General features: G+C 55.1%; 1 protein-coding gene across 3 annotated transcripts in view; it reads right to left on the bottom strand.

The window, feature by feature from the left end:
• Positions 1–4,333: 4,333 nt before the first annotated feature.
• Positions 4,334–24,199, bottom strand: part of SBF1 (SET binding factor 1) — a 99,844-nt gene continuing 79,978 nt past the window's right edge. Inside the window, exons 14-41 of one of the 3 annotated variants that reach the window (XM_067317623.1) lie at positions 23,971–24,175; positions 23,471–23,583; positions 22,808–22,957; positions 22,401–22,469; positions 21,554–21,712; positions 21,169–21,428; positions 20,720–20,892; positions 20,416–20,489; positions 20,105–20,300; positions 19,519–19,646; positions 18,469–18,644; positions 15,953–16,092; positions 14,372–14,579; positions 13,989–14,185; positions 13,739–13,876; positions 12,084–12,161; positions 11,185–11,369; positions 10,679–10,855; positions 9,878–9,979; positions 9,611–9,796; positions 9,286–9,412; positions 9,069–9,199; positions 8,069–8,302; positions 7,750–7,860; positions 7,312–7,523; positions 6,984–7,071; positions 6,755–6,886; positions 4,334–6,545 (exon numbers count right to left, since the gene is read on the bottom strand). In XM_067317623.1, the coding sequence (XP_067173724.1) occupies positions 6,447–6,545; positions 6,755–6,886; positions 6,984–7,071; positions 7,312–7,523; positions 7,750–7,860; positions 8,069–8,302; positions 9,069–9,199; positions 9,286–9,412; positions 9,611–9,796; positions 9,878–9,979; positions 10,679–10,855; positions 11,185–11,369; positions 12,084–12,161; positions 13,739–13,876; positions 13,989–14,185; positions 14,372–14,579; positions 15,953–16,092; positions 18,469–18,644; positions 19,519–19,646; positions 20,105–20,300; positions 20,416–20,489; positions 20,720–20,892; positions 21,169–21,428; positions 21,554–21,712; positions 22,401–22,469; positions 22,808–22,957; positions 23,471–23,583; positions 23,971–24,175 (4,248 nt within the window). In that variant the 3' untranslated portion in view covers positions 4,334–6,446. Of the gene's footprint in view, positions 6,546–6,754; positions 6,887–6,983; positions 7,072–7,311; positions 7,524–7,749; positions 7,861–8,068; positions 8,303–9,068; positions 9,200–9,285; positions 9,413–9,610; positions 9,797–9,877; positions 9,980–10,678; positions 10,856–11,184; positions 11,370–12,083; positions 12,162–12,497; positions 12,591–13,738; positions 13,877–13,988; positions 14,186–14,371; positions 14,580–15,952; positions 16,093–18,468; positions 18,645–19,518; positions 19,647–20,104; positions 20,301–20,415; positions 20,490–20,719; positions 20,893–21,168; positions 21,429–21,553; positions 21,713–22,400; positions 22,470–22,807; positions 22,958–23,470; positions 23,584–23,970; positions 24,176–24,199 lie in introns of all 3 variants that reach the window. The other 2 variants (XM_067317622.1, XM_067317624.1) reach the window with 2 other exon arrangements.

Genomic DNA, 24,199 nt, shown 5'->3' on the forward strand with positions numbered 1-24,199 from the left:
GTAGTTGCAGTGCTTCCTTGGCAGTTGTGTGCTGGGATTTCACAGAGGAGAAAGAAAGATTTAATTCCTGAATCACAAAACTATGTCCGTGCAAAAAGACCATGGGCCACCTTTAAATATGCAAAGAGAACAGGTTCCTTTTGCTAAAGGGTAATAGGAATAATGTGATGGAGGCTAGTGCAACAGCGTGTTTAAAAAGGAGTAGTGAAGATAAATTTAATGTACATCCTACTAACTGTCTATTCAGAATGTTTTATTGATATCCAAATAAAAAAATGTACATTGAATTTGCCCTGCAAGTGTTAAAAACAAACTATGCTTAAAAACTCCTAAGAAATTGATTATACGTAATTTTGTGTTTAAATTAACTAATATTTAAATATTTAATTATTATTTAATATATAATTTAAATTAAAAAACTCATTTGTCAATGTGGCATGTAAATATTTTCCCCCTATCAAATATAAATACTCCTCTGAATTTTGTTTTTTTAACCTGAAAATCAAATTTTCTGTGAAGCAGTGAGAAATACTTGAAAAGCTGCTTTCAAGCTTTTTCATTTTATAATTGTTCATACGCTTAATAGCAGTAAGATATCAGCGTAGCCGAAACTAATGGAAACATTAAAACATTCTGTATTCAAGCGCTCTAAACTGAAGTTAGACTTTGCTCTGGCCGCTGAGTTTGTCACACAGCCGGTTGTGCTGTTGGGATCCGTATTTATGGATCACTGCTCTTAGGTGGGATCCTGTTTAAATCCGCAGCATTTCGTATGAAGGGGAATAGAAATCGGTTCTGAACTGGGCTGTCCGTAAATCAGAGTTTCTAACCATGAGCTAATGCGATAACGAATAGGCATGCTAAGGGAGATAAAAATAGATATTTAAGTAAACTGTCCTATTACCCGTCTTTTGCTTGTACGTTATTTAACTTGTGACGTTGGCATCAGCTATAAAGCTGTTTGTGCTGCCGGGGGCTCTGCCTGGGCACGATGCATCCGCACCCGCTGCATCCGCTGCATCCGCACCCGCTGCCGGGGCCCCCGGAGCTGCGTCCTGTGCTGGGGATGCGGGGGAAGTCCCGGAGTGCCGCTGCGGGGCCAGGGCGCCCGCCGCCCCCGCGCTGCTGATTGCAACGCTGCTGATTGATTGATTGCAGCGCTGCTGATTGCAACGCTGCTAATTGCAACGCGGCGTCCCGAGCGGGAAGGCAGCCAGCCCCGGGCTGCGCCCAGCCGAGGCAGCGGCAGCAGTGGGACAGCAAAGCCTGTCGGCAGCAGAGAGCGTGTGTTTGAAACAGTTGCTGGGATTTTAAGGAAGAAAGTCATTTCTTTCACCAGTCTTGTTGGTAATTAAAGTGCAGGTTTAGAAGAGAGAAGAATACTTCCATCTGCTTGCTGTGTCTGGAGTCTTTTCCATGTACTTGTATAAATTCTCCTCCTTCAAACCTCTCTCCTCAAATTTCCTTTCCCTGCTTGCAGACGGTTACGTCCAGTAAAGCGGAACGGGGTTGGGGGCGAGCCATGGCGGTGCCACCGGGGCTGGCGCCTTCCCATCTCCCTTCCTCAGCCCTCCTGGTCAGCGGGTAACGTAAGCGTCTTCACCTTAAACCTGGTTTTTCTCGGAGCTGCTGGGTCTGCGTATAATTCCGTGATGAGTAAGTGTGCACCTTCCAAAGCAGTGCGATCCTTGGTACAAATAAAAACCTGAGGTACTGGGTGCATGGATGAAGTTTCCTGAAAGGCAGGATTCGTTCGTGAGCCGCTTCGGCAGGGCTTGGATACACGATGAAACGACCGGTTCTGGTTCGGTTCTAGATAAAATGCTGTTTTGCTACAGTACAAATACCCCGTTGCCATCTCCTGTGGTTAGGTAAGCTCTGCTAAAGGAACGTTTTCAAGCTGAAAAAAGAAAGGAAAAAAAGTGTTCCGAGGTGTTTTTCATTTGGGCGTTTTTCTCGACAAGGCTGGTGGGAAGGAAGGTCCCTGGTTTTCCGTCTGTGCTCCGTGTCTGTTGCTGTGGTTGCCTTTTGTATCCCAGCTGGTTTCGACAGTGTTTGCGTTTAGATGAGCAGCTTCAGCTGAAATGTAAAGTTTTATAGAAACCTTTTTCTTGATCTGATATTTTGTAAACCTTTTCTTTAACACAGCCCAAGTATTGGCACTAGATCAGTTTGGCAGTGCTTAAGACAGTCGTCATATATATATATGTATGTATGTGTGTGTATGTATATATATGTATATATATATACATATATATTTATATATGGAGTGGGTAATATGTATTATTGCAGGTTAAAATATCCATGCTTCTAATGATATTTTTTATTATAGGGTGTATCTGCTCAGACAAACAGAGAAACTTCCTTTTCACACTATGATTTTACTAATTCAGAAGGACGTCATGGTTTAACCAGTTAATTTGCACTTAGCATATTTAAAACAATTGGAATATTAAATATTCTTTGCCACCGTATTTTGGTCGACGTTCTGCTGCATGAAGCTTCTGGAGTTGCTTCCGTGGGGTTTCCCATGCCTCCACCAGCTGCTTTTCCGTTTGGAATTAGGCTGCAGTTTAGGCTTGAGAGAGCTGGAAATGCCTGGCTTTAGACTGTTAGCACAAATCACGAATTTGAGGGCTGTCCACCCCGGCAAATCCCGTTGCCCCCTGCGCTAAAGGACCCGAAATGCTTGTTTAAACTGAAAACAAAGCAAAACGTTTTTTAATGAATTAGTTAATTGAGAGAACTGGAGCTTTCCAGGGATGGCAGAAATGCCGGTCAAACCCTCTGATCTGGCAGTTTCCTCGAAGCGGCTCTACCAAGCGCCGCCCCGGGATGGACGGGAGGGCTCGGGCTGCCAGCGGCAGCGCCGGCTCCTGCCTGCGCCGGCTCCTGCCTGCACCCGGGCTGCTGCTCGCCAGCGCAGGTGCAGCAGCCGCCGGGTCGGAGAGGGAAGCTCGGAGGGGCCCTGCCGCAGCCCTGGTGCCCAGTGCCAAAGTGCTAAACCCAGGCCAGAACGGTCTCCCCTCTGTCCCCCACGAATGCGGGAGCTGCTAAATCCTGCTCCGACTGGGAGAGTCGCACCGCGGCCGTGGATGGCGCGTGGCTGCGGCATTTGATACTCTAGGGCCAAATTTTATAGTGCTCAATACCCCAAAGCGGGCCCAGATTTTCAGAACCGCTCTGCACCCGCAGTTCTCTGCTGTTCTAAAAATCTGGTCGTTTTATTTTGGTGTCTGATGGGAGCCGAGTTTTCCTGAAAAGCTGCCTGATGAGCTGCTGAGCACTCTTGGCTATTCCGGCTGTTGTGCTTTCCTAAGGGAAGGCTGGACGGCGGATTTTACTTGCAGGCACCCAGGTGGCCTGGCTGGAGAGCAAGTGTTAGGGGTGGAAGCTATGCTTAAAAAGAGAAAAAAAACAAAAAAACCCAACCGGTAAAATGGTGGCGGCCGCGTGAGATGCGCTCTGTATAGCAATAAGAAACACTTGCCGGCGAGGACGGTGTCCCGCGACTCTCCTAGCTGACGCGCCGGGTGACGGCTGGTTTACGGGCAGGTGGCTGGTGTGGGCAGGGTCTCTCGCTGAGCGATCCCGAGGGATTCCCGGGGTGGGGGGGGGCCTGAAATTCAGTCTTAGCTTCAAGTGGCCTTTCCTCTAAATTGGGAAGGGGGTGGCAAGGGGGGAGGGGGCTGAATTGGGTTCATTAATTTAGTGCAATGACGTAGGGGAGCCTTTTTTCTCATGATGCCTACTGCCCTTAAATGTTGAAACCGGGTCTTTGTAAGCAATGTCTGTGTATCTATGTGTATATATGAGGGACAAATTTTAAATTACTGCCTTTTTCCCTGTTTATTTTTCTGAGTAATTCCAGATGTACTTTAGTCTCTCTACTGTCAAAACTTTTATATTGTAAAACTGATGCTGGTGGCTTTTGGTTATTTTGGTTTTTGTTTTTGTAAAAAAGAAAAAAAGAAAAAAGAAAAAAGTGAAAAAAAAAAGTCTGCATCTCTCTATGTTGTCAGTTTTAGGCTGTAAATTCCAACTATCAATAAAAGCTCAAAATTCACGTGACAGTGGCGGATTTCTCCATCCTGCAGGACCAGCGGAGCCTTGGCCGTGCTGCAGCCTGCGGGCGGCTCGCGCGACAGGCGCCCGGGGCGCTCGGGGCTCGCCCGGAGCGGGCTGAGAAACGCAGCGCCGCTGCCCCAAGCGACCTGCGAGCTGGTGGCTCGGAGGGGCTGGCGGGACCCGAGGCCGAAGGCTCCAGGCTGCCCCTGCTCCAGGACGGGGGAGCCAGAGAGCGCAGGGGGAGTGAGGCAAAGGAGAGCATGCGTGATATTAATTTTTTTATTAAATTCAGTTAGTTTTCTCTTTATATAATAACCTTTTTCCTCTAGGCACAATACAATACGAGGACTCTGTATGTTTGACACAATGTACAGAAACTTCAATAATCTACAACCGCTCAGGTAAGTTACAAAAACCTCCGTGTTACACCAGCTACCTGCCACAGCCATTATTATACAGTAAAACAAAGAGGGGAACCTGGGGATTAAGACTGTACAAAGATCTCTGCACTGAAATAAAACATTGTACTCCTTTAAAAACAAGACAGGTAGAACGGCTGGCCGAGCTCGCAGGGAGCGGTGGGGAGGGTCAGGCCCCAGGCGGCCCGGTCGCAGGGGCAGGGAGCCGCGCTCCCCCCGCTCCACCAGGCTGCGGAGGCCAGTTACCACCCGGGGGATGGACCTCGCAACGCCTGTTCGGGGTTAGGGTAAGACCTCCCAGCAAGCGACCCTCAGCTCGAGTGGGGTCAAACCCACCCACGCTCAAACCAGTGCAGGGGACGAGGTGCTGCAGGATCCGTTTCTGTACCGAGATTCCCCCTTTGCACTGACGCGGTTACAGCAATAAGCAGGTGGTAACGGGGGCGAGGTGGGACGCGCAGCCCTCCCAGCAGCTCCGTGGTGTTGCTGAGGCCTCCTGCTGAGAGCCCCCTCTGCAAACAGGCTCAGCCCGACGGTGCGCGGGCAGGAGCCCGGCCTGAGCGCAAGCAGGAGGGACTGGGGCGGCTCGGGGAGGGGGGAAGCCCTGAGGCAAGGGGGGAGAAGGCGGCAGCGCTGTGCTGTGCCCTCCAAGGCGCTGCCCCCTCCTTCCTGCAGGAGAACCCAGGGGAGACCAGCGCGAAGACACCGCGCAGCACTTACCGCACCGCTGTGTGCGGCCGCATCCCTGCGCCGGCGTCATCGCTGCCTGTGGGGCCCCCGGCTGCAGCAGAGCAGGGTCCCTCGTCCTGGAGGGCCGGGCTGCTCCTCCCCTGCTAGAAGGGGCTGTGCGGGCTGAGCAGGGACAGAGGGAACCTCCCCAGCCTGCGTTGGGATGCCGAGGCTGCGGCGTTTGGCACCTCCCACGGGGAATATGCCCCCCTCTAACAAACAGCAAGCCTGACTGCGGAGGTAGAGGCTGCGCCCAGCTAGGCCAGAGCCCGTCTGCCACAGCCTGAGCAGCCACCTGACTCCTGGGAGCAGAGTGGCCACATCCAGGTGCCCTCCCTGTAGAGACACCCAGGAAGAGCCCAGCATCTCCAGCTACAACACTGTGAACGTTCCCATGCTCCCTCCTGGCTCCGGGCAGGCAGCAACCTTACTCATTTGTCCCCATGCAAGTCTGGGGCAGCCGAGGCTCGAGGGCTGGGAAGATCTGCCCGCTGCCGCCAGGAGGACACCGGCTGGGGCAGGATGGTCCCTGTACTCAGGCGAGCTGACCTCAGCAAACACACACCTGCACCCTGAGCCACAGATCCCGGTTCTAGCAAGAAAGGAGCTAAGCCCAGGGCACACAGGCAAGCTGCTGTGGGGCAGTGGCACTAGGTCAGAGAGAGCAGGCTCGGTTCCCCCCCGTGAATGCTGACAGACATGCAAGCTCTGGGGGAAGGACAAGGGAACCAGACAGCGCCCGCTTTCTCCAGCGGCACAGGGGCCATGGTGGCGGTTAGGTGCACCCTCTCCCAGCCACCCGACAAAAATCCCTGCTGCAGCAGCGAGCTGGAGCGAGGCTGCCTGGGGCAGAAGGTGCACAGAGGACACACAGTAATTACAGGGCTCAGACAGGCCTATTGGGGCTGAATGAACAGAGCAGGACAGGCTCCCGCCTGTACCCCAGCCTGCTTCAATGCAAATAATTCCTCCACTAGACAGTTCCTACCATAGTGTAACAGACTGATCCTGCCCCCCCACTCCCACCCCCTCACTACGGCCTGCGAGAGGGCAGGTGGCCACGGGCTTTCCAGTACAGCACACCCATGGCAGACGGGAAGGAAGGCCATCTCCTCCTCTTCAGTCAAATCACAGCCCCAGCTCAGATGCCAAGCCTGGACACTGCCTCTGCTTCATGTGCTGGGGCCCGGGAGACTCTGTGCCTGGAAGAGAGGCTCCTCTGAGCCCGTCTCACGCGTCCGACAAGCAGCTCTGGATGCGGTCGATCCACTGCTGGGCTAGCTGCACATCCTGGGCGCAGAAGTTGTAAACTCGTTTTGTCGTCTTCAGCTGCAGGGGAGGAGAGGGGACGTAAGCAGGGCAGGGCAGCTGCACCAGGTGAGCCAGCACCGCCAGGAGAGCCAGCAGCACCGTGGCCCCCGTGTGCAGGGCGGCTGTGCCCCCACATGAGCCAGCACCGCCAGGGCAGAGGGATGCCGAGCTCCCTTTCCTAAGGCGCACGGTGCAGCCTCAGGGCCTGCGGCAGGAGCCACACTCACATCGAAGAAGGCTTTCTCGTCCACTGTCTTGGGGGCCCCCATGGTGGGGGTTCCTGGGGTGATGGACTCCACCTCGGCCAGGTCAATGACCCCTTTGCACTCCGTGTCCATCCGGCTGTCATAGTACCGCAGCTGCAAGAAAAGGTCCCGCGCACTGGTCAGAGTTCGTGGGAGAGGTGGAGAGACCCTAGGGTTCACCAGCCCATGGCCATGCCCTGCCCCTCAGTACCTGATGTTTGGTTTTATCCAGCACAAACCAGCGAGGCTTCCACGGTTTCATGAAGGCTCCTTTCTTGTACAGCGACCCCTCATAGGACCTGCAGGGGCCAGGCAGCGCGTTAGTGTCTCGCTGCAGCGCACGGGTGGAAAGGAGGGGTGCTAACTACGGCTCTGTTTGTGGCTCCGCAGCACCACTGGAGACGAGACGTGACCAGGGTCTGTGCTCTGCAGAACCTGCGTGCCACCTCCCATCCCCGGGAGGGAAGCCCCCTTCCCAGTGTGGCCCAGTAGGTGACTCCCCACCAGCAGCCACCAGCGCCCTGAGCCCCCCCGCCTGCCTGTTCTCGCTCTCCGACATCTGGAACTGGCTGTAGAGCGTGCTGGTGCTCCTGCGGCCCCCCTGCTTCCCGCTGGACGGGGTAGAGGTGCTGCTGGCGTCACTGTCGAGACTGAGGTTGAGCGTGGAGCCCACGCCGCTCTCCTGCAGGTATACGCCCAGCGAGCGCCGGTGGTGGGAAAGGCCAGACGACATCAGCAGGGAGCTTGGGGTCTGCAGGGAGCAGAAGGCACAGTGTGAAGAGCTGGGTGGGCCCTGCGCTCTGCTCCAAAAGGCACGCCAAGCCTGGCAGCCAAGCAGCAGCACCCCTCCATTGCCCCCAGAGGCAGAGGCCAAACTGCAGGAGCAAACACTGGCTTCGCTTGGGGCACCCTTGGGCAAAGCCAACTCCATCCTCGGGCCCCCAGGTCCAGGCACCCATCATACAGCCCCAACCTACCCGGCTGCCCTCCTGCCGGGCCTCTGTGCGCTGGGAAGCTTTGACCTTGTCCCACGTGTCCTTCCAGCGCTCTGGGATCTGTCCCAGCTCCATCTCCAGGTTGTGCAGCTCCTGCAGGAGGGAGTCAGGCATCAGTCCAAGAGAAGGAAGGACCCTGCTGTCCCTGTTCCAGGAAGCTCAACCCAACTGCAACCCTGTCCAACAGGGCACCATGGGCACAGGGCACCGTCCAACCCACAGGAACACCACAGGGAGTCCAGGCCAGGGCCAAACCCCAAAACAGCGGGTAGATAACACTGCTGCTGCCGGCAGCACTCACCTCCAGCAGTTTGGAGATGGCATCGGGCTCCACCCGGCTGCGGTTGTCGTAGCACGGCCAGATGATCTTGCGCTTCGTTTGGGGGGCGCTGGTGTCCTGCCGATCGGCCTCCTCCATGTGGTCTGGCTGCCCCTGCACCAGCTCCCAGTCATAGGAGGGGCCCTCAGAAAGCGTCTCCTCTGTGTAGTAGTCCCACACTTTCAGGTTGGAAATGTTACTGTATGGCCTTAGCACCTAGGAAGAACAAGGGTCATGCTCAGGAAAGGTGTCAGCATCGGGCAGGCCTGGATGTGCTGCAGGCGCAATCACTGAAGGAACGCACACAACCCAGGGGATGTACTGGTCTTCTCTGCCCAGATCAGAAATCAGTCCCTTCGCACAAACGCAATACTTTCTGGCCAGTAACAAGAGGGAGTTCAGGCTGGAAAGCTGCAAGCTGGTCAAAAGATGGCAATGCTGGGCCAGAGAAAGCCGGAGCTGTCCCCAGCTTAGGCCAAGGAGGGCCCAGACTAAATGAAGGCTCTGAGCAGCTCAGTCACCGCCCAGCCTCATCTGTACGTACAGAAAGCGACTCCCTGCGTCGCTGACTCACTGAGGCCCTGGGCTAGACGCCATGACACCAATTTCCCTCTCAAAGGAAGGTCATTCCTAGATTGTGGTGGCAAAGAACCCACGCTGCGACACTGACAACTCTGGCTCAAGATCTTCCCCCTCTGTGCTCAAGAGCAGTTTCTGTAGCCTCACCTACATGCACCTGATACCTCCACAGGGTGCCGGGGACGGCAGACCCCCTCCCCACAGCCCCAAAACAGCAGCCGGGCAAGACAGCTTAACTGGGCAAACACAATGATACAGCCGACAAGCGGCTGCTTGTTCTGCTCCACGTGGCTTAGGAGGCCCTGGTGAGCCCACGGAAAGCCCCGTCTGAGCCCACTGCCCACAGCAGGTGTCTCAGATGGGCTGGGAGCAGGCCAGTCCAGGACAGGCGCAGAGGTCTCACCTCCCCATCCTCGGGGGCGTACATGTAGTTGAAGAAGATAGGGGCTTTCTTGTTCAGCCGGTCAATGTAATCCCAAATAGACTTGTAGACCTGCTGGGTCTTCCGCTCACCCTTCTCCTCATAAAGGAGGCCTGTGGAGAAGAGAGCAGAGAAGGGGAATTATTTGGGGCAAGGCACCGGGCTGCCATTCACTGCAGACCCCGGACACAGCCCTTACCCAGCTCAATGCGCTCATAGTCAGAATCCAGCAGGAACGTTCGGAAACGATTTGAGACGTAGTGGTAGCTGAGGAACTTCAGATAATACTGGCTGAACTCAAACTCCATGGGGAACTGCAGGTGGATCTACAAGAGGAAGCACAGGTGAGACCTCCTGTCAGCCACTGGTGCCCACCTGCACCGGGCAGTCCCTGCACAAACCGCAGGCAGGTTCGGACTCAGCCCTCCACTCAAAAAGGAGCCAACTGGCCTTAGGCGCTTGGGGAAACCGAGCCTGCTGTCTGCACTGCTGCAGATCCAGCAGCCTGCGTGTTTGGAGCTCACCTGATGAACACAGTCCAGGAACTGCAGGAAGATGGGTGCAAAACCACTGCTCTGGCCAGCCAGGGTCTGGGCCCCACGGTGACTGAAGCGGTGCCCAAAGGACAGCCACTCCTTCTCCACAAGGAGGCGGAAGCCCTCCATTGTCCGGTAGTAGGGATCCGACAGCAGCTGCACCAAGGAGACCACCTGCGGGGACAGGAGAGCTCGAGATGCTCACGGGAAGATGGCCACAGCCATGGTGGCATGCAGTGGCTGCAGGGCTCCTACCTGTGTGGTGATATCCCAGCCGTCCTCCAGGCTGACGAGCACGGAGGAGCCTGTGTCCAGCAGCTCCACCACCAGCACTGAAATCTGCAGGATTTTATGGATCTGCCAACATAAGGGCCAAGAGTTACTAAGGTGCAGGAAACTCATCCGCTGGATGCGGGCCAAAGCAACCCCTTCTCCTGGAAACCAGTGAGCTGAATAAAGCAGAGCATAAGGCTTGTGTGGAGCTGGGGTACATGACTCCAGTGTTCAGATATTTGTGCAGCACCCTCTCACTCCAACAACAAAGCTAGCAGGGCAGAACCACCACATCCGAGCACAGCCACAGGCCCTTTGCTCCCTCCAGCAGCCAGATGGTCGAGTCCCAGAGTGGCTCGGCAACCAAATCCAGTCCTACAAAGAAGGAGCCACCTGGGTGACCTAGTTGCACCCTGACTACTGCAGGCACTGCCTTGCACCAGCCCCTTCATAAAGGGACCATGTTCTACCATCCTGCAGGTCCTGCCCTGCTTCTCCAGTTGGCAGCTGCCCCAGACCCTTCCAGCTCTCATGTCCAGAGCAACCAGGCAGTATGTATTTTGGGCTGTTTCACTCTTGTTCCTCTTGTACCAGCCTTGCTCACCTAGAGTGTCCCCCACTCCATGCCAGGATGTCACCCTGAAGAGAGCACCCAGACCCCCATTCTCAGCCTTTGGTTTGCTAGGGGGTAACACAGCATATGCCCTTGAGCATCAGCCCATAGCAAAGACTCCTAGCATGGGAACAGATCAAGGTCCCTCCAGGTTTCGGGCAACCACTGACCTGGGACAGCCACTCGGACTCCTCCAGTGATCTCAGATAGGCGACACTGGGGTCAGTGGAGGGACAGCCAGGCACGCAGGCCTTCATCAGCTTCTTGAAGCTGGCCTTCACCTGCCGCACGTCGAACACTTCGATGGGCACCACCTCCCAGTGCTGCAGTGGGTCCGGTTTCACTCCCTGGGAAAGGAGAGAATTCAGCCCTGTCCCAGGGAGACGTCCTGAGCAGGTCTGCTGCTCCCTTCGTACGATGGCTCCTGTCCCTTGCCTCCACGTGCCCTCGAGCCGCTGCACTGCTCCCCCCCGCGTGGTGCTTGGGGGATGCCACATGGTCTGTGGGGGGAAGCTGCCGTGCACAGAAAGCTAAACCCAGTCTTGAATGTAAACTGGCCCTGGCAGACCCACAGTGTGGGAGCCTGGGGCTGCAGCAAGCAAACGGAGACACCCACCGAGGAGGCACCCTATCCCCCAAGGCTGCCAAAGAGGCTGCTGCCAGGTCTCGCTCTTACCTTCAGCTGTGACTTGTCCCCGATGATATAGAGAGAGGCACGGTGCTGGCGCAAGAAACTGGCCTCAGAGGGGGCACCGTTGTGCTGGGCACTGAGCAGGTCTTTTCCAGCCAGGCGCGACCCAATCTCCATGTTCAAGGCATAGCTGCTCATGCGCCCGCTGGCTCGGATGCTGCCCCACTTGCCTGCAAGACAGGGTACAGTCAGTCTCGCGGTCCCTGGGCTGCCGCCTCTCAGCCCGCACTGGCGTTTGTGTTGACCCCGATGGGCCCGGCCTGGGGAACGAGCAGCTCTTCCACAGGAAGCAATGGCTGAGCTGCTCCTACCCTGCAGGCCAGCACCCCTTGGAGCACATGCTGGGAACATGCTGGGAATCAGGTTTGCTTTTGCTCCCTTTTTTTTGCTAGGTGCTCTAGGATTTCCTAGCTGGCGGATACGGAGACCAGTCCCCCGCCCTGCCTGCCTGGGGCTGGCTCAGCCTCAGAGCGCCGAGCCAGCAGCAGCTCCACGCGCTGCCCCGACACCCGTGCAGCCGCGCTGCGCTCCTGCCCCAGATCCGCAGCCGCACCGCCAGGATTGGCCCCCTTCCCTGCAAGCTGGACCCTCTCCTCAGCCGCCACCACCACCCAAGCACCAGCAGATGTGCCAGGAGCCTAAAGCAAACCTGAGGGGACATTCCAGGATCAGCTCCGGCCAGGCCCAGTACTTACCGCTGGCACTGCGAGCTGGACCAAGCCAGTCAGTGACATGCTAAGTGGAGCTGAGCGGAGAAGTTAGCAGGCTGATTGTGGGGTGTTACTGGGGCATTAGTCATGTGAAGGGTTTGGAGTGTGTGTGGGGGGAGGTCAGTCGATTAGGTTAGCACCCGGGAGGTGGTTAGGTGGACGGCAGTACGGTACCTCGGGGCGTCTCACGGCCCTTCGCCGACACACACTTGGGGGTGGAGAGAGTGATGACCCTAGCTCTGTGACCGAGCCCTGAGAGCACAGGACGAAAGCAATCTCAGCGAGGGCAGCGGGATGAGGTGGACCAGCGCTCTCACTGGGGCGGACACAGACTGAGGGGGGGGGGGGCGAGAAGAGGCGCCCTGGGATTGGGATGGAGCGACCGGAGCAATGAATGAGATGAATGACGTGGCTCTGGCTGGCTGCCTCGGGATGCTGCAGTGGGTCCCTCCCTCCCCTCCCCTGCAGCTGCCCCACGTCAGAGAGCCCTGAGGAAGCAAAGGGGAAGCATCTACTCTACAACAGCTGCCCTGACCTGGGGGCCTTCGTGAGGCCCCCACAAGGCAGTGTTCACTCGCACGTCCTCACCTCCACGGCTAATAGTACCGGGCCCATCGTCCTTCCCTCCCATCACCTGCTTCATGAGCGATCCCAGCTTAGGCTGCCTCTTGTCGGAGAAATCTGTAGCACCAACAAAACACCAGCTTTTGGCCTTGCTGTGCTGCTCCAGGAGGGCCTTCCCTCCTTGCCTCCCTGCAACTGCTCAAGGAGGGGAGGGGAAGGGGCCAGAAAAGGAAAGCAACAGCAAGCAGGAGACCCCAGGGCTGGAATCCGAAGATCACCGTGCAAGAAACGCCCTCCAGGCTTGAACCACAGCATAGAGGCAAGTGGTGCAGCAGCGCAAGCAGGGGCCCAACCCTACAGCATCAGCGAGCACCACAGCTCTGCCCCCTGGCCCTGCCCCAGGTGCTCTGTGCCGTGAAGAGATCATCCAGCTGCTGCAGGAGCCAGGCAGCTCTGTCAGCCTCCGCAGAGCTGCTCCAGACTCCCCGCCACCATGTCTCAGCTCCCTCCCACCAGACTGTCTGACTGTCCTTCAGTAACAGCTCCAAGCAGCAGCTACAGTAAGTCCTTCCACTCCAGAGAGCAGGCCTCAGAGGGGCCTGCAGCAAACGCTCTCCTCCCCAAGCAGCAAGAAGCCCCTGGCTGGGCTCTCCTGCGATCCTTTGACCCCTGGTTGCCTCTGCAGCAATGACAGACTGTGCTGGTGGTGGAATGGCTGGGACAGACAGCGAATGACAACGTAGCGTGGCATTGCAGCGCCAAGGACAGCTCTGCCCTGGCAGGTAAGGGCAGGCAGCTAGGAAGAGCAAGAAAGGCAAGAGACTTACCTAGGTTTCCTGTGACAGACCCCGAACGCTGCTGCCTGCTGTGCTTGGGTGCAAATTGTGCCGAGATCTCAGCTAATGGGGTCTGTCCCCTCCTAGCCCAACCCCACCCGATTCTCAGCAAGTGTCTGGATCCGAGTCACACTCGGGAGCTCCCAGTGCTCACAGATGATGTCCAGGGCCATTGGGTTTCCCAAGACTTGTCCCCATCAGCTGCTACAGAGACCCAGAGATCCCTCTGAGCTGGGATCTCTGGTAAGCCTTTTGGGAAGGCTCCGCTGCCTTCTCTGATGTGGGAGACCAGAGACCAGCTCACCTAGCTGCCCAGGCTCTGGGAAGGACAGCAAGATCCATGACTGGGGTCCTCTGAACATGAGCTAAGGTGCAAGCCCTCCTGCATCCCCTCTCCACTGTGCTGCTTGATGACAGAGCTCCTCTCACCTGAGCTGCTCATGTGCGCAGAGGTGAAGCCACTAAGCGTGTTGCGCCCGCTGGCATCAGCATAGTGAGGCATGGAGTTGATCACGGCCTGCAGGTACTTTTCCTGCTCCAAGCTGGTGGAGTCCGTCTGTGAGGGGCCTATGAGGAGAGCCAAGAGCATCACTGCTCTGTCATGGGCATAGAGCCCAAGGGAGGGGTATACACCACGCTCCCCGGGCAGGCGCTGCCAGAGGGTGAAGGGGACAGGCACCTGCAGTGGGGGCATTCTGAGACTTGAAGAGGCCCACGACACCCTTGCCGTGCAGCCCCCCTGAGCGCAGCAGCACAGCCTTGGTGCGGGAGTTTCGCCAGCACACCACAGGGAAGCGGTTCTGGCGGTAGCAACGGGAGATCCGCTGGATTGTGTTGTCCTGGATGCTCTGTGGCACGATGAGCAGCCCGGGATAACTGCAGGAGAGAGCAGAGGCTCTACAGGGTCCAGCAGGGCGCAGCACATGCCCCGTCTACAACTCCCACAAGCTCTTCTCATCAGGAAAGATCCTTACCGCCCTCTCCTGACGCTCCAGGCCTCCACCTCAGCAGCAGCCCCTGCCATTCTCCTCCTGTCCCCACCTCTGCCCAGTTCAGACTCACCTTCGACAAATGGCGTACATGCGGTTCACTGTGGAGATGCGAAACGGCTCATTTTTGGAGCGGGTGAGGCTGCTGCTGAGGGTGCCCAGCCCCATCCTCTGGTAGTCACGGCAGCAGGCTCGCTCCACCAGGTGATTGATGGTCATCTTGTCCGAAGGTTTGATGGTGGTGGTGGGGGTCAAAGTGCTTCTGTCCATTTCTTCAGACACTGCAAAGACAAAGGTGACTCCGGGTCAGCCCTCAGCACACACACAGTGTCCTGCTTGCAGCTGGAGAAGGCCGGGGCTGAAGTCATCCATCTAACTGAGCAGAGACAGGACAGGGTAGGAGTTCCTTCCCACCACTTCCACCTGAAAAGGGTGAGTTCAGCTACCCCATCCAAAGGGCTGGACATTGGACTCTGGAGCAAGAATCTCTACTTGCTAGGTTAAAGGGACCAAGAAAAGTCAGCCTTCTGTGTAGTGAAGTTAGATCCTGAAACAGATTCCTTTGGTGCTTTCACATTGGTTGATAACACTAGAGACAAGGAACAGTAGAAAACAGATCTGTCCAGAGCAAGCTCTGTGAAAATGAGCTCATCTGCTCTTTCAGTGAGGAGACCGGCCTCTTGGATGAGGGAAGCAATACAGGCAAGACCTCAGCTCCAACTAGGCTTTCAACCCATGAGATTTCCATCTAGGCAAAATCACTGTGGGGCAAATGCACAACCATTAATGACTACTCTACAAGCAGTTTTCCTAGTGCTCTGCTATCAGAACTTGAGGACAACAAAAGGATCTCAAAAGGATCTCTCTGTTTTGGGTTTGAATATGGTCAGTGTTTTTGCTATTAACTTGAATGATGAATACAATGGAGGCTTATAATATTTGTGGAGGACCTCAAGCTGAGAAGAGCAGCAAACAAGTCAGGGAAAAGGAACAGAATTCAAAGTATCTCAGTGAAGAGAAGGAAAGATTTGAAATTAGTCATTTTCTATCTGACAGACCAGCACCACAGAGGGCAGGAAGGGGCAGCTCATCTCAGATACCACTTCCCACTGAAACCCTAAATCAAATCTACCACATCTCGTCTGACAGGTCTTCCAATCTAGCAAGGTCGCACTCTTCAATACTGAAGAATACCTGTCCCTTCCAGTTCTTTGTTACTCTTAAATTACTCAATCTATGACACATCAACCTAGCATTTCACATAATCTCCATCAGCAGCAGTTTAAGAACAGACCAGAATAGTGCACATAGCTGGGCTTGAACCCTCCGCGGAGCTGTGGAGCCCTCTACAGGCTAGGTGCCTCTGGGCTCCCTTTCAAGGCTAAAACATCCTGTAATCCGACTCTTTAGCCAAAAGGCTGTAGCAGACTTGCTGAGCGGCCACTACAAGTGGATGAGAGCTGGCAGATTGGTGAAAATTGTAAGAAATGACCAGAGTGGCCATCTTCTGCTTCCAGGGAAACCCCCACGCCTCTTCCCTTGTACAGCGACAGTTGAGAGAGATCTCTCGCTCTCCTCCAACTAGAAGATGCCCCCACTCCAACAGGCAACCTGCTCTCCACGGCCTCCTTTCCCTACTCAGGGTGCTCCCAACCTGAGATCTCGTCCTCGTTGTCCTCTGAGAACTGCTGGCTGCTCCGCTGCTCCCAAGCGGGCGGTGTGTATTTCTTTCGCGTCACATACTGGCGTCCGATCGTTTTCTTGGCATTTTTCACCAGGTTTTTGGAGAGTGTCCTGGAACAAGAGGAGAGCGGATTGCAGCCAGCTGGCACCCACTTCAGCACGCGCATGGCCACAGCCCAGTTTGGCCTCTAGAGCAAGTTCCAAAGGGTTAGAGAAACACCAGCACTCATAGTTACACCAAGAGCAAAGCAGAGACAGGAGCATCCCACCTTACCACCGGCATCCTTATCACCGTCCCACAGGTGCACAGTCAAGAATAACTCTGCCACCACAGGAAGAGCAACGTTACCTACTAGCTCCCCAGCCATATGGACTGCCTCAAGGGGCCTTAGCCCTAGCTGAGGGCTGGTTCTTCGGCTGTAGAGGAGCTCTGCAACCATGGCAGTTCAGCACCAAATCAGAGACAAGGCCTAAAGAGAGTTCGCATTCCTCTAAGCAGGGAATCCAGGGCACCACAGGGAGAGACAGGAAGGGGAAGTCAGTGCTGAGCAGACCTGTGCCCCAGCCTCCCAGTCATGCGATCCAGTATGAAGCGAGCCTTATTCCAGGCTCTCCCAAACCCCACCGCATCCATATCGGAGCTCTCGAACATGTTTATCTTGCATGTCCTAGGAGAAGGTGGGCTCCATCTCATTACACATGTGAGGAGCAGAGGTTAGGTGATCCACAAAAGGCTCTGCAGCGACATTGTTGGCCCAGTCTAGACACAGAGCTGCTTTTCCCTTGACAAAGGAAAGGCAGTTTGCTGAAACTGAGCTGCCTGATGCAGCAAAAGGGACAGTGAGAGAGCAGCTGAGCTTAGCTACTCTCTGCCAGTTCCACCAGAGCAACCTCCCTACCTGTCAAGGGCAGTCCAGAGAAAATGGGAAGGGGAAACCTTCCAAAACTTGGAGAGAATTGGGCTGTGTAGTCAGAACAAGCTCCTTATGACTGAGCTCTAGAAAAGCCTCTTGCCTGAGGGCAAGAGTTGTCTGCCCACATGCAGGATTACACAGACCATCAGCTCAGGGAGCCCATGAGCTCAAAGAGGAACAAATAAAGGAGACATGGGAAATGCATCAGCCAGGAAATGGGCCACATTCAACCCAGAATAACAGTTAAGCTGGTGCAGAGATTCCTAGTACATCACCTTATCAGGGTTGGGGCCAGGACAAGACTAGAAGGTGGCTTGTTTTGTTTTGCAAAGCAGACCATGAGGGGATCCAACTGCTCCTTAAATTTATCAAGGAATGGAAAGACTTGGGACTGAGGGATAATGCTGTCCTGAGAGCAAACAGTCACAGATGGAGGATAGGGACTGGAATGTTTTCTAACCAGAGGAAGAAGATTTTCAGACACTGTGGAACAGAATGGGAGTAGAATTGTGGGCTTGTGATAAAGCAGATCTCACAAGTTCACAGATAAGACTTTTGAGACTGTGCCCAGACCTAAGAGAGATCAGAGGGAACAAGTACAGCTCCCTCAGGATCCACCACACTGCCATGGAGCAATAGGAGGGACAGCCTGCATCCTGAGGCTGCAATGCTGTGATGGTGAGAGAGAGCACTCTAAGCTTGAACTCCAGACTGGCAGCCCGGAAAAGGGCATTCCCAAAGTGACAAGCCCATAGCCCAGGCAGCATGCAGAGCAGAAGAGAAGAAATCTTGGGAGCAGTGAAGGCTACAGCCTGAGCCAATGCCACCTCGCAAGCTCCCGCCCAAGGTGAAGGCATCTTACGTGGTTGAATGGCCAAGGTGCCCAAGGGACATGACCCCCACTGTCAGGCCCTGGAACATATCGGTCACCTGCTGGGAGCTGAGTCAAACATACAGGAGAGAGGCTTAGACTTCACAGCACACCAAGCACAAATGCAGCAGCAACCAGACCCCAGCAGCTACAGCATTTGCTAACCTAGCCACCGAGCACAGGAGCAAGGTCTGGCCTCAGGTCAACACCATGCACAGAGCTCTTTCACTGCCCCACAGTGCTCCCCATCCTCCAGCAAAGCAGAGATAACACTCTCATGCCCACTGGAACCTCTCCCTAGAGAGATGCTTCCTCAGGGTTTGCACTACTTCAGCTTGGGCAACTGGGCAGGGAACACCACTGAAAGCAAATACTGTACTTCCCAGGTTTGACCAGTCCTCTGCTTCGGCGCAGGAGGCTGCTGCAGAATGTGCAACACGTTCCCCTCCTTGTACCTTGCGAAACCCCAAAGACAATGAGGAGAGACCCTGTGCAAGGAGAAGTCTGAGCAAGGCATTCTCAGGGACTCTGAACTCCAGCTGAGGAGTCTGTGACCTGAATTTTCTCAAGTGACTCCGGCTCAGCTAATCTCTGCTGGGTGGACTGGAGGAGGAAGAGGAAAGACCCTACAGTGTCTGAAAGGGTCAAGCACATCCCCAGTGCTGTTATCCCTTGTTGGCAGTCACTCCATTGCACAGGTACCTGAGTGAGGGATTCTTCTCCTTGGCCTTGGGCTGCATGACTTGCTTGGGTGACTGGCCCACGGTGAAGGCAAAGGTGCCACGTACATGCTGGGGGTAGCGCAGCTTGTGCAGGTGCTTCCTGAAGACCTCAGCACTCTCTGAAGCCACCTCCTCATCAAAGGCAATCTTCAGCAACTGCAGGGACAGCAGAGAGCAGGCTCAAGGGACTGTTGCAGCGTGCTCAGCACTGCTGGGCCGGGAAGCTGAGGACAGCACCTTCCACTAGCTCTTCCCACAGTAGAGGGTAGAGCTCAGATCTTGGTCAAGAGCAGGGACTGCAACAGGCAAAGGTGAGCTGGGAGTGGGCAGTCTGGCCCTCCGCTAGCATGGAGGGTTACTTTGTCCCATATACCTTCTTCCTGGAGATTGCTCTGCACTGCTGCTCCTGTGATATTCCCAGTGCCCAGTTACTGCAGCCCAGAGCTCACAAGACACCCAGGAAGGAGCAGACAGCACATTTTACAATGTGCTTTCCTCCCAGCATCACTCTGCTATATCCACAATCTCTCCAAGATGTAAAATGCTTAAGAACTACTCACATTTTTACATCTCGCCCCTACCGTATTTCTCTCCCTTTAAGACCTGCTACAGTCTTTTGCAGAACCACCTCTTAGGGCCACATGTGGGGATGAGATCACACATCTTCTCAGGACTCTGGCAGCCACTGAGGCAGTCAGAAAGCAGCCCCCAGCTAAAGAGCAAGATGTAGCTCCTGTGCAAAACAGGACTGCAGCTGGCCCTGGGTTGGGACCACAGCCTATTCCTTCCCATGCAAGGGGGCCTCAAGCTCCATCGCCTCAGATGCACTGTCACCTGCTACAGAGGTTGTGTCTGGCCCCCTCAGACACAAAAGTAGCTCCAAAGCCACACGACCCTGGGTAGTGAGTGACCTGTCCCAAGGCATGGTGCCAGCAATGGCTACAACCCCACCAGGTCCCATCACCGATGTGTTCCTTGGTCAAGAGAGTACAGCTCCAAAGATGAAGCCCACAGCCCCACACTGTCTCACCTGGAATGTGCATGAGCGCAGCTGCAAACCCTCCTGGATGAACTGATCCACCTGGGCCTGGATATTGATCTTCTTCTCTTTGGTCAGTGAGGCAATGGGGAAGGATCTGATCACCACCTGCTCCCCCACTGGGCACAAAAATGGGAACAGGTTAGCCACAGCCTGCTGTCTCAGCCCAGCACACAGCCAGGCTGTACTGGACCATCTGCTATCATCACAGAGAGCCCCATGGGATGAGAAGGCCAGAAGCAGGTTAGAGATACTAGAGCCAAGCCATGGGGAGTTGTAGTAGATGCTGCCTAGCATGAGCATGTGAGTATTCATCATCTACCAAAGGTGGTGACCAAGAGCAAACACCTCCTTTGTAATACTGGGAGCAAACAACAAGCTTTTGGCCTCTCCAGCAGTCCCCAGCAAGGCCTAGCACTGGTTGATCACTCGCCCAAGACAGACTGCTGGAGGCCCTTACTGGCAACTCCTGCAGCAAGGTGAGCCGACAGCCACTGCTTCAGATCTCTTGGCCACCTCTACTCCGGGCATTGCCAACCCATGACCACAGAGGATGCGGCCCGCAGAAGATCCTTACCCAGAGGGTCTGTGGGAGTGCCTTTGAAGATGATGCGATAAGTGGTGAGGAAGATTGCTCCTTCTGCAGGGAGAAGAGGTGGACCACCAATATTCCCTCCAGCAGCTTCCTCCCGTCCATCAGGCATGAGGTACACACGGAGTCCCTCCATTACACACTCCTCACCCACCAGCAGGTTGGGGCGCAGCAGCTTTGGCTACAGGGATATACAACAGGGAGTTCAGGCGCATGGAGACTGTGGAAGGAATGCTAATAGCCCCACACAGCAACAGAACCATTTCCCCTCACACTGTAGCAGGCCAGACTCATACCTTCTGGATGGGAGGAAGCCTCTTGCTCTCCCGGTGCACAGCATCCAGTGTCTCTATGTGCATCTGTACAATGTCTGGGGACAAACATGAAGTTAGAGACCACAAGCCAAGTCCTGTCCTGCACACCACCCACGCAGGCTGCCAAAGGCTGAACCTGCCTTGTTGCACTATTCGTGCCTCTCCTGGCCTTCCCCTTTGCTTCCTCCATAATATTCTCTTGAGCAGACCCCTGAGCTGATCTGGAACGATCCTCAGTGAGGTCACAGGGCTGCCCACTCCCCAGCACTGCTGCAAAGCATATTACCAGGGATCATGACGTGCAGTCCCTTGAGGTGCTCATTGGTGACTCCACTCTCCGTGCAGACTTTGTCCACAAAGCGGTTGATGAATCGCACCACATAGTTGGCCACGTCCGAGCTCTCAGCATCCTCAAACCCACTTTCTGTGTCATAGCTCTCAGCCACACTGCCAGCAATGCTGCCATACAGGAGTGGAGAAGTTAACCCAGAATATCTCTGTCCACCACCATGAGCCATAGCAGGAGGCCCCTGCCCCATGCCACGCAGAGCCCAAAAGAGCTTCCACTCTTGATATTAACCACCTCTGGGCATTGCAACCTGCACCAATCCTGACTTGCGGCTGAATGATCCAGATGCCCCAGGTACTGCACCAAGGAGCTCTCATCCCCAATTCAGGTTGCCCCAGGTCTCCTTGCAGCACAGGCCCCTGCCCAAGGTTTCCAATCCTGCCTACCTGTTGGTGACAAAGCTGTTACTGACGCTCTCCACATCCCCCAGTCCAGAGCTGCGTAGCAGGCGGTTCTTGCTGGTGTCAAGAGGCAACAACAAGTAGCTCATGCGGTTGGCATAGTGGATGGCCTGGCTGAAAACAGTGCTCTCCTCCTTTTGGATCAGCTCCTGCTGTTTCTCTCGGCTCATGGTGGGCCAGAGCCTCAGCTGTTCTGATGCTATTTCCAGGGCTGACTTCACTTCCTGCGGTCCCTCCTTGCTCTCCTGATGGAGTTGAAAGGACATGTCAATCCTCTGCATGAACAGGAGACCTGCCAGCCTTCACCCCACTGTGCCCACAGGAATCTCCCTACTTTCCAAGGACACTGACACAGTTGCCATTTCCTCACCTCATCTGTGTGGTTCTCCTCATTGTTGTCCAGGTACAGGGCTCGGATGTGGTTCTGCACATCACAGTAGAACATGGCCTCCCAGAACTGGATGTTGGTCCACACCACATGCTCCTGCACACAGCTGTAGGCAAACTGTGTGATGCCTGGGCTCAGTTTCTGAGGAAGCAGAAGTGGAAGAAGGTTTCATGCAAACACTGCCTTTGTGCTACCCTCTCCTCTTCAGGTTACCCTTGCTCTAGCTTGTTGCTTGGAAAGGCAACACACCCTTGGGCAGGCAGGGGAGACATTTGTACCAGATCTCCCCTAAGCATTTGCCCAGCACCTACCCAGAGCCCAACAGGGCCTCATGCTACAGATGCTTTTGGGAGGCAGAATCTTATCTCAGCCTGGCTTGACCAATTAATCAAGGCTGGCACTTCAGAGCATCCCCACTTTCTGAAGACCCTTCCTCTAAAGGTGTTCCAGCCGTCTTGGAAAACCTTGGCCCCAAGGATTGGCACAGCCAGCCTTGCCAAGCTTGGGAGTGGTTAGAAGCTACTGGACAAAACCTTGTACTCGGAGAGCCACCAAGGGGACAATCTGCCCTTAAGCTGGCTGCAGCACTGGCTCTTAATCCTTCAAACCTGCCAGCTTCTGTGGCCTCCAAGGAGTTCTGAGTCCAGGTGGCCACATAGCTGAACTTCTCCGCCTGCAAAGGACTGACCACTCTTTCAGCTTCTTCCTAGGCAGAAATCTGTTCCCTAAAGCTGACCTTCACAGGAGAGCTGCTTGTAGCCCCTTCCCACACCAGATCTATACAACACACACGGGCTATACAAGGGATCAGGATGCTGTGGATACTCACTCGGCAGAAAGCAGTGACCAATGGCAAGAGAGCAGCTGCGATCCCATGTTCATCCATGGCAGTGCAGTCCTGCGGAAAAGAGCAGGGGTTACAAGGGGATTTAATCACAAGACCCCCAGATCTACTCCTTTTCCTGCACCATACTGTCTCCCGGAACAGGAGAGCAGGATGGCTCTCACAGGAGCAGAGCTGTACCTTCCTTCCACATAGGGTCCCCCAAAAGCCCACTATACAGATGGGAGCAGCTGTGTGGAAGCTGCTATCTACCATTCACAGTGAGGCCTCCAGAGATCTCCACTTACGCTACCCTCCCCAGACAAGTTTCCCTAGCACCTCACAGATCCTCAACCCATCTGTCCCCCCAAGCTGTCCCCAAAGAGAAACTCTCTCCCCAGGCCCTCTCCTACCTGCAAACAGCAGTTCATCATGCGGATTACGAAATCAAACTGCTGGTGGTCTAGCACTGCCCGATTCTGCTGCACATGTAGGTTCAGCTCTTGGGTGAGGCAGTGCCTGGCTGCTCGGCCCTTCATGGCTCGCAGCACAGCAGGGAATAACTGCAGAGAAGAAAAAAGGGAGTAATGGAGTAAAGAGATGGGGCCAAAGGGTGAGCTGAAGAGCAGCCCACAAGAAGGAGCAGTGCAGGAGGGGGTTCAAGTTCTGGCTGTGCTGGCTGACATCAGGTTGTCTGTGTACAGCTCATCTAAAGTCAGACACGGATGCAAACCAGAACAAAAACCTGGCCAGTTCGGGCACAGCCACTGGGAGCTCCCTCTTCAGCAAGGCTGGGGACGCTCCCAACCTGGTTACACCCACAGCACAGTCCCTATGGGCAACTGGGAGAAAAAAATAGCATTAAACTGGCTCAATGGAGTGATCAGCCGAAGTCCAGGAACACAAGGAGGAACAGTACTGAGAGGAGAACATGTGAACTTGCAAGACACAGCGCTGGTCAGCAGAGGCCTGGACAGGGGGAGGAAGCATTCTCTCCAGTCCACCACAGAGGAGAGGCAGAGCAACCCCCCTCCTTCTCCCCATAATCATCAGCTCCTTGAGACGTGCCCGCTCACCTTTTTGGCTTCTAACATCTTGTTCTCAAAGACATAGGAGATGCAGTTTCTCACGACCTCCAGGCGACGGGCGCTGTTGGCCAGGGCATTGCCATTACGCTCCAGGATGGCAGCTGGGGAGAGAATTGCCTGTTACTTCAATCAGGGCAGGGATTTCACACCCAGCGGGGGAGAGACGGGAGCTCCCTCCCCTGCTCTGCATGGCAGGACTCCGGGCTCCAAAAGCCCATGCTGGAAGAATAATATGGAGTCTTCAGCTGTCCCCCCATGCTAGCCCATACAGTTCAGTGAGCTCTAAACAGCCCGAATGGCAGAAGCTAAAGTGGATAGTGCTGCTGCTTCTCAAAAATGGCAACACTACCTGCATTTTGCTCACACAGGGCCCTCAGACATGCCATAGCGTAGAACGGAGCCAGCACCCCTAGAGCTGGCAACGCAACGTAAAGCTCGTTCTGAGCTGGACTTCTCACCCCAAGGAAAGGCTCTCTGTGCACACATACCAATGGGGGGTCCTGATGGCACCATGCACTTCTTCTCTGCCTTTACAGCAGGAGGAGCCGTCTGCAGTTTGGCAGTGGCCTGGTCTATGATCCACTGGACTGTCCCCTCATCCAAACGGGGAAAAGGCTTCTGGTGGAGACGCAGATGACAGCCTTCTGTGGGCTTCTGCACCTTGTGCATGGTCACAGCGGGGTATGGGTTCTCCTGGCACAGCAAAGGCAGACAGTT

This window comes from Apteryx mantelli, chromosome 1 (genome assembly GCF_036417845.1).
Source record: "Apteryx mantelli isolate bAptMan1 chromosome 1, bAptMan1.hap1, whole genome shotgun sequence".
Lineage (NCBI taxonomy): Eukaryota > Metazoa > Chordata > Aves > Apterygiformes > Apterygidae > Apteryx > Apteryx mantelli.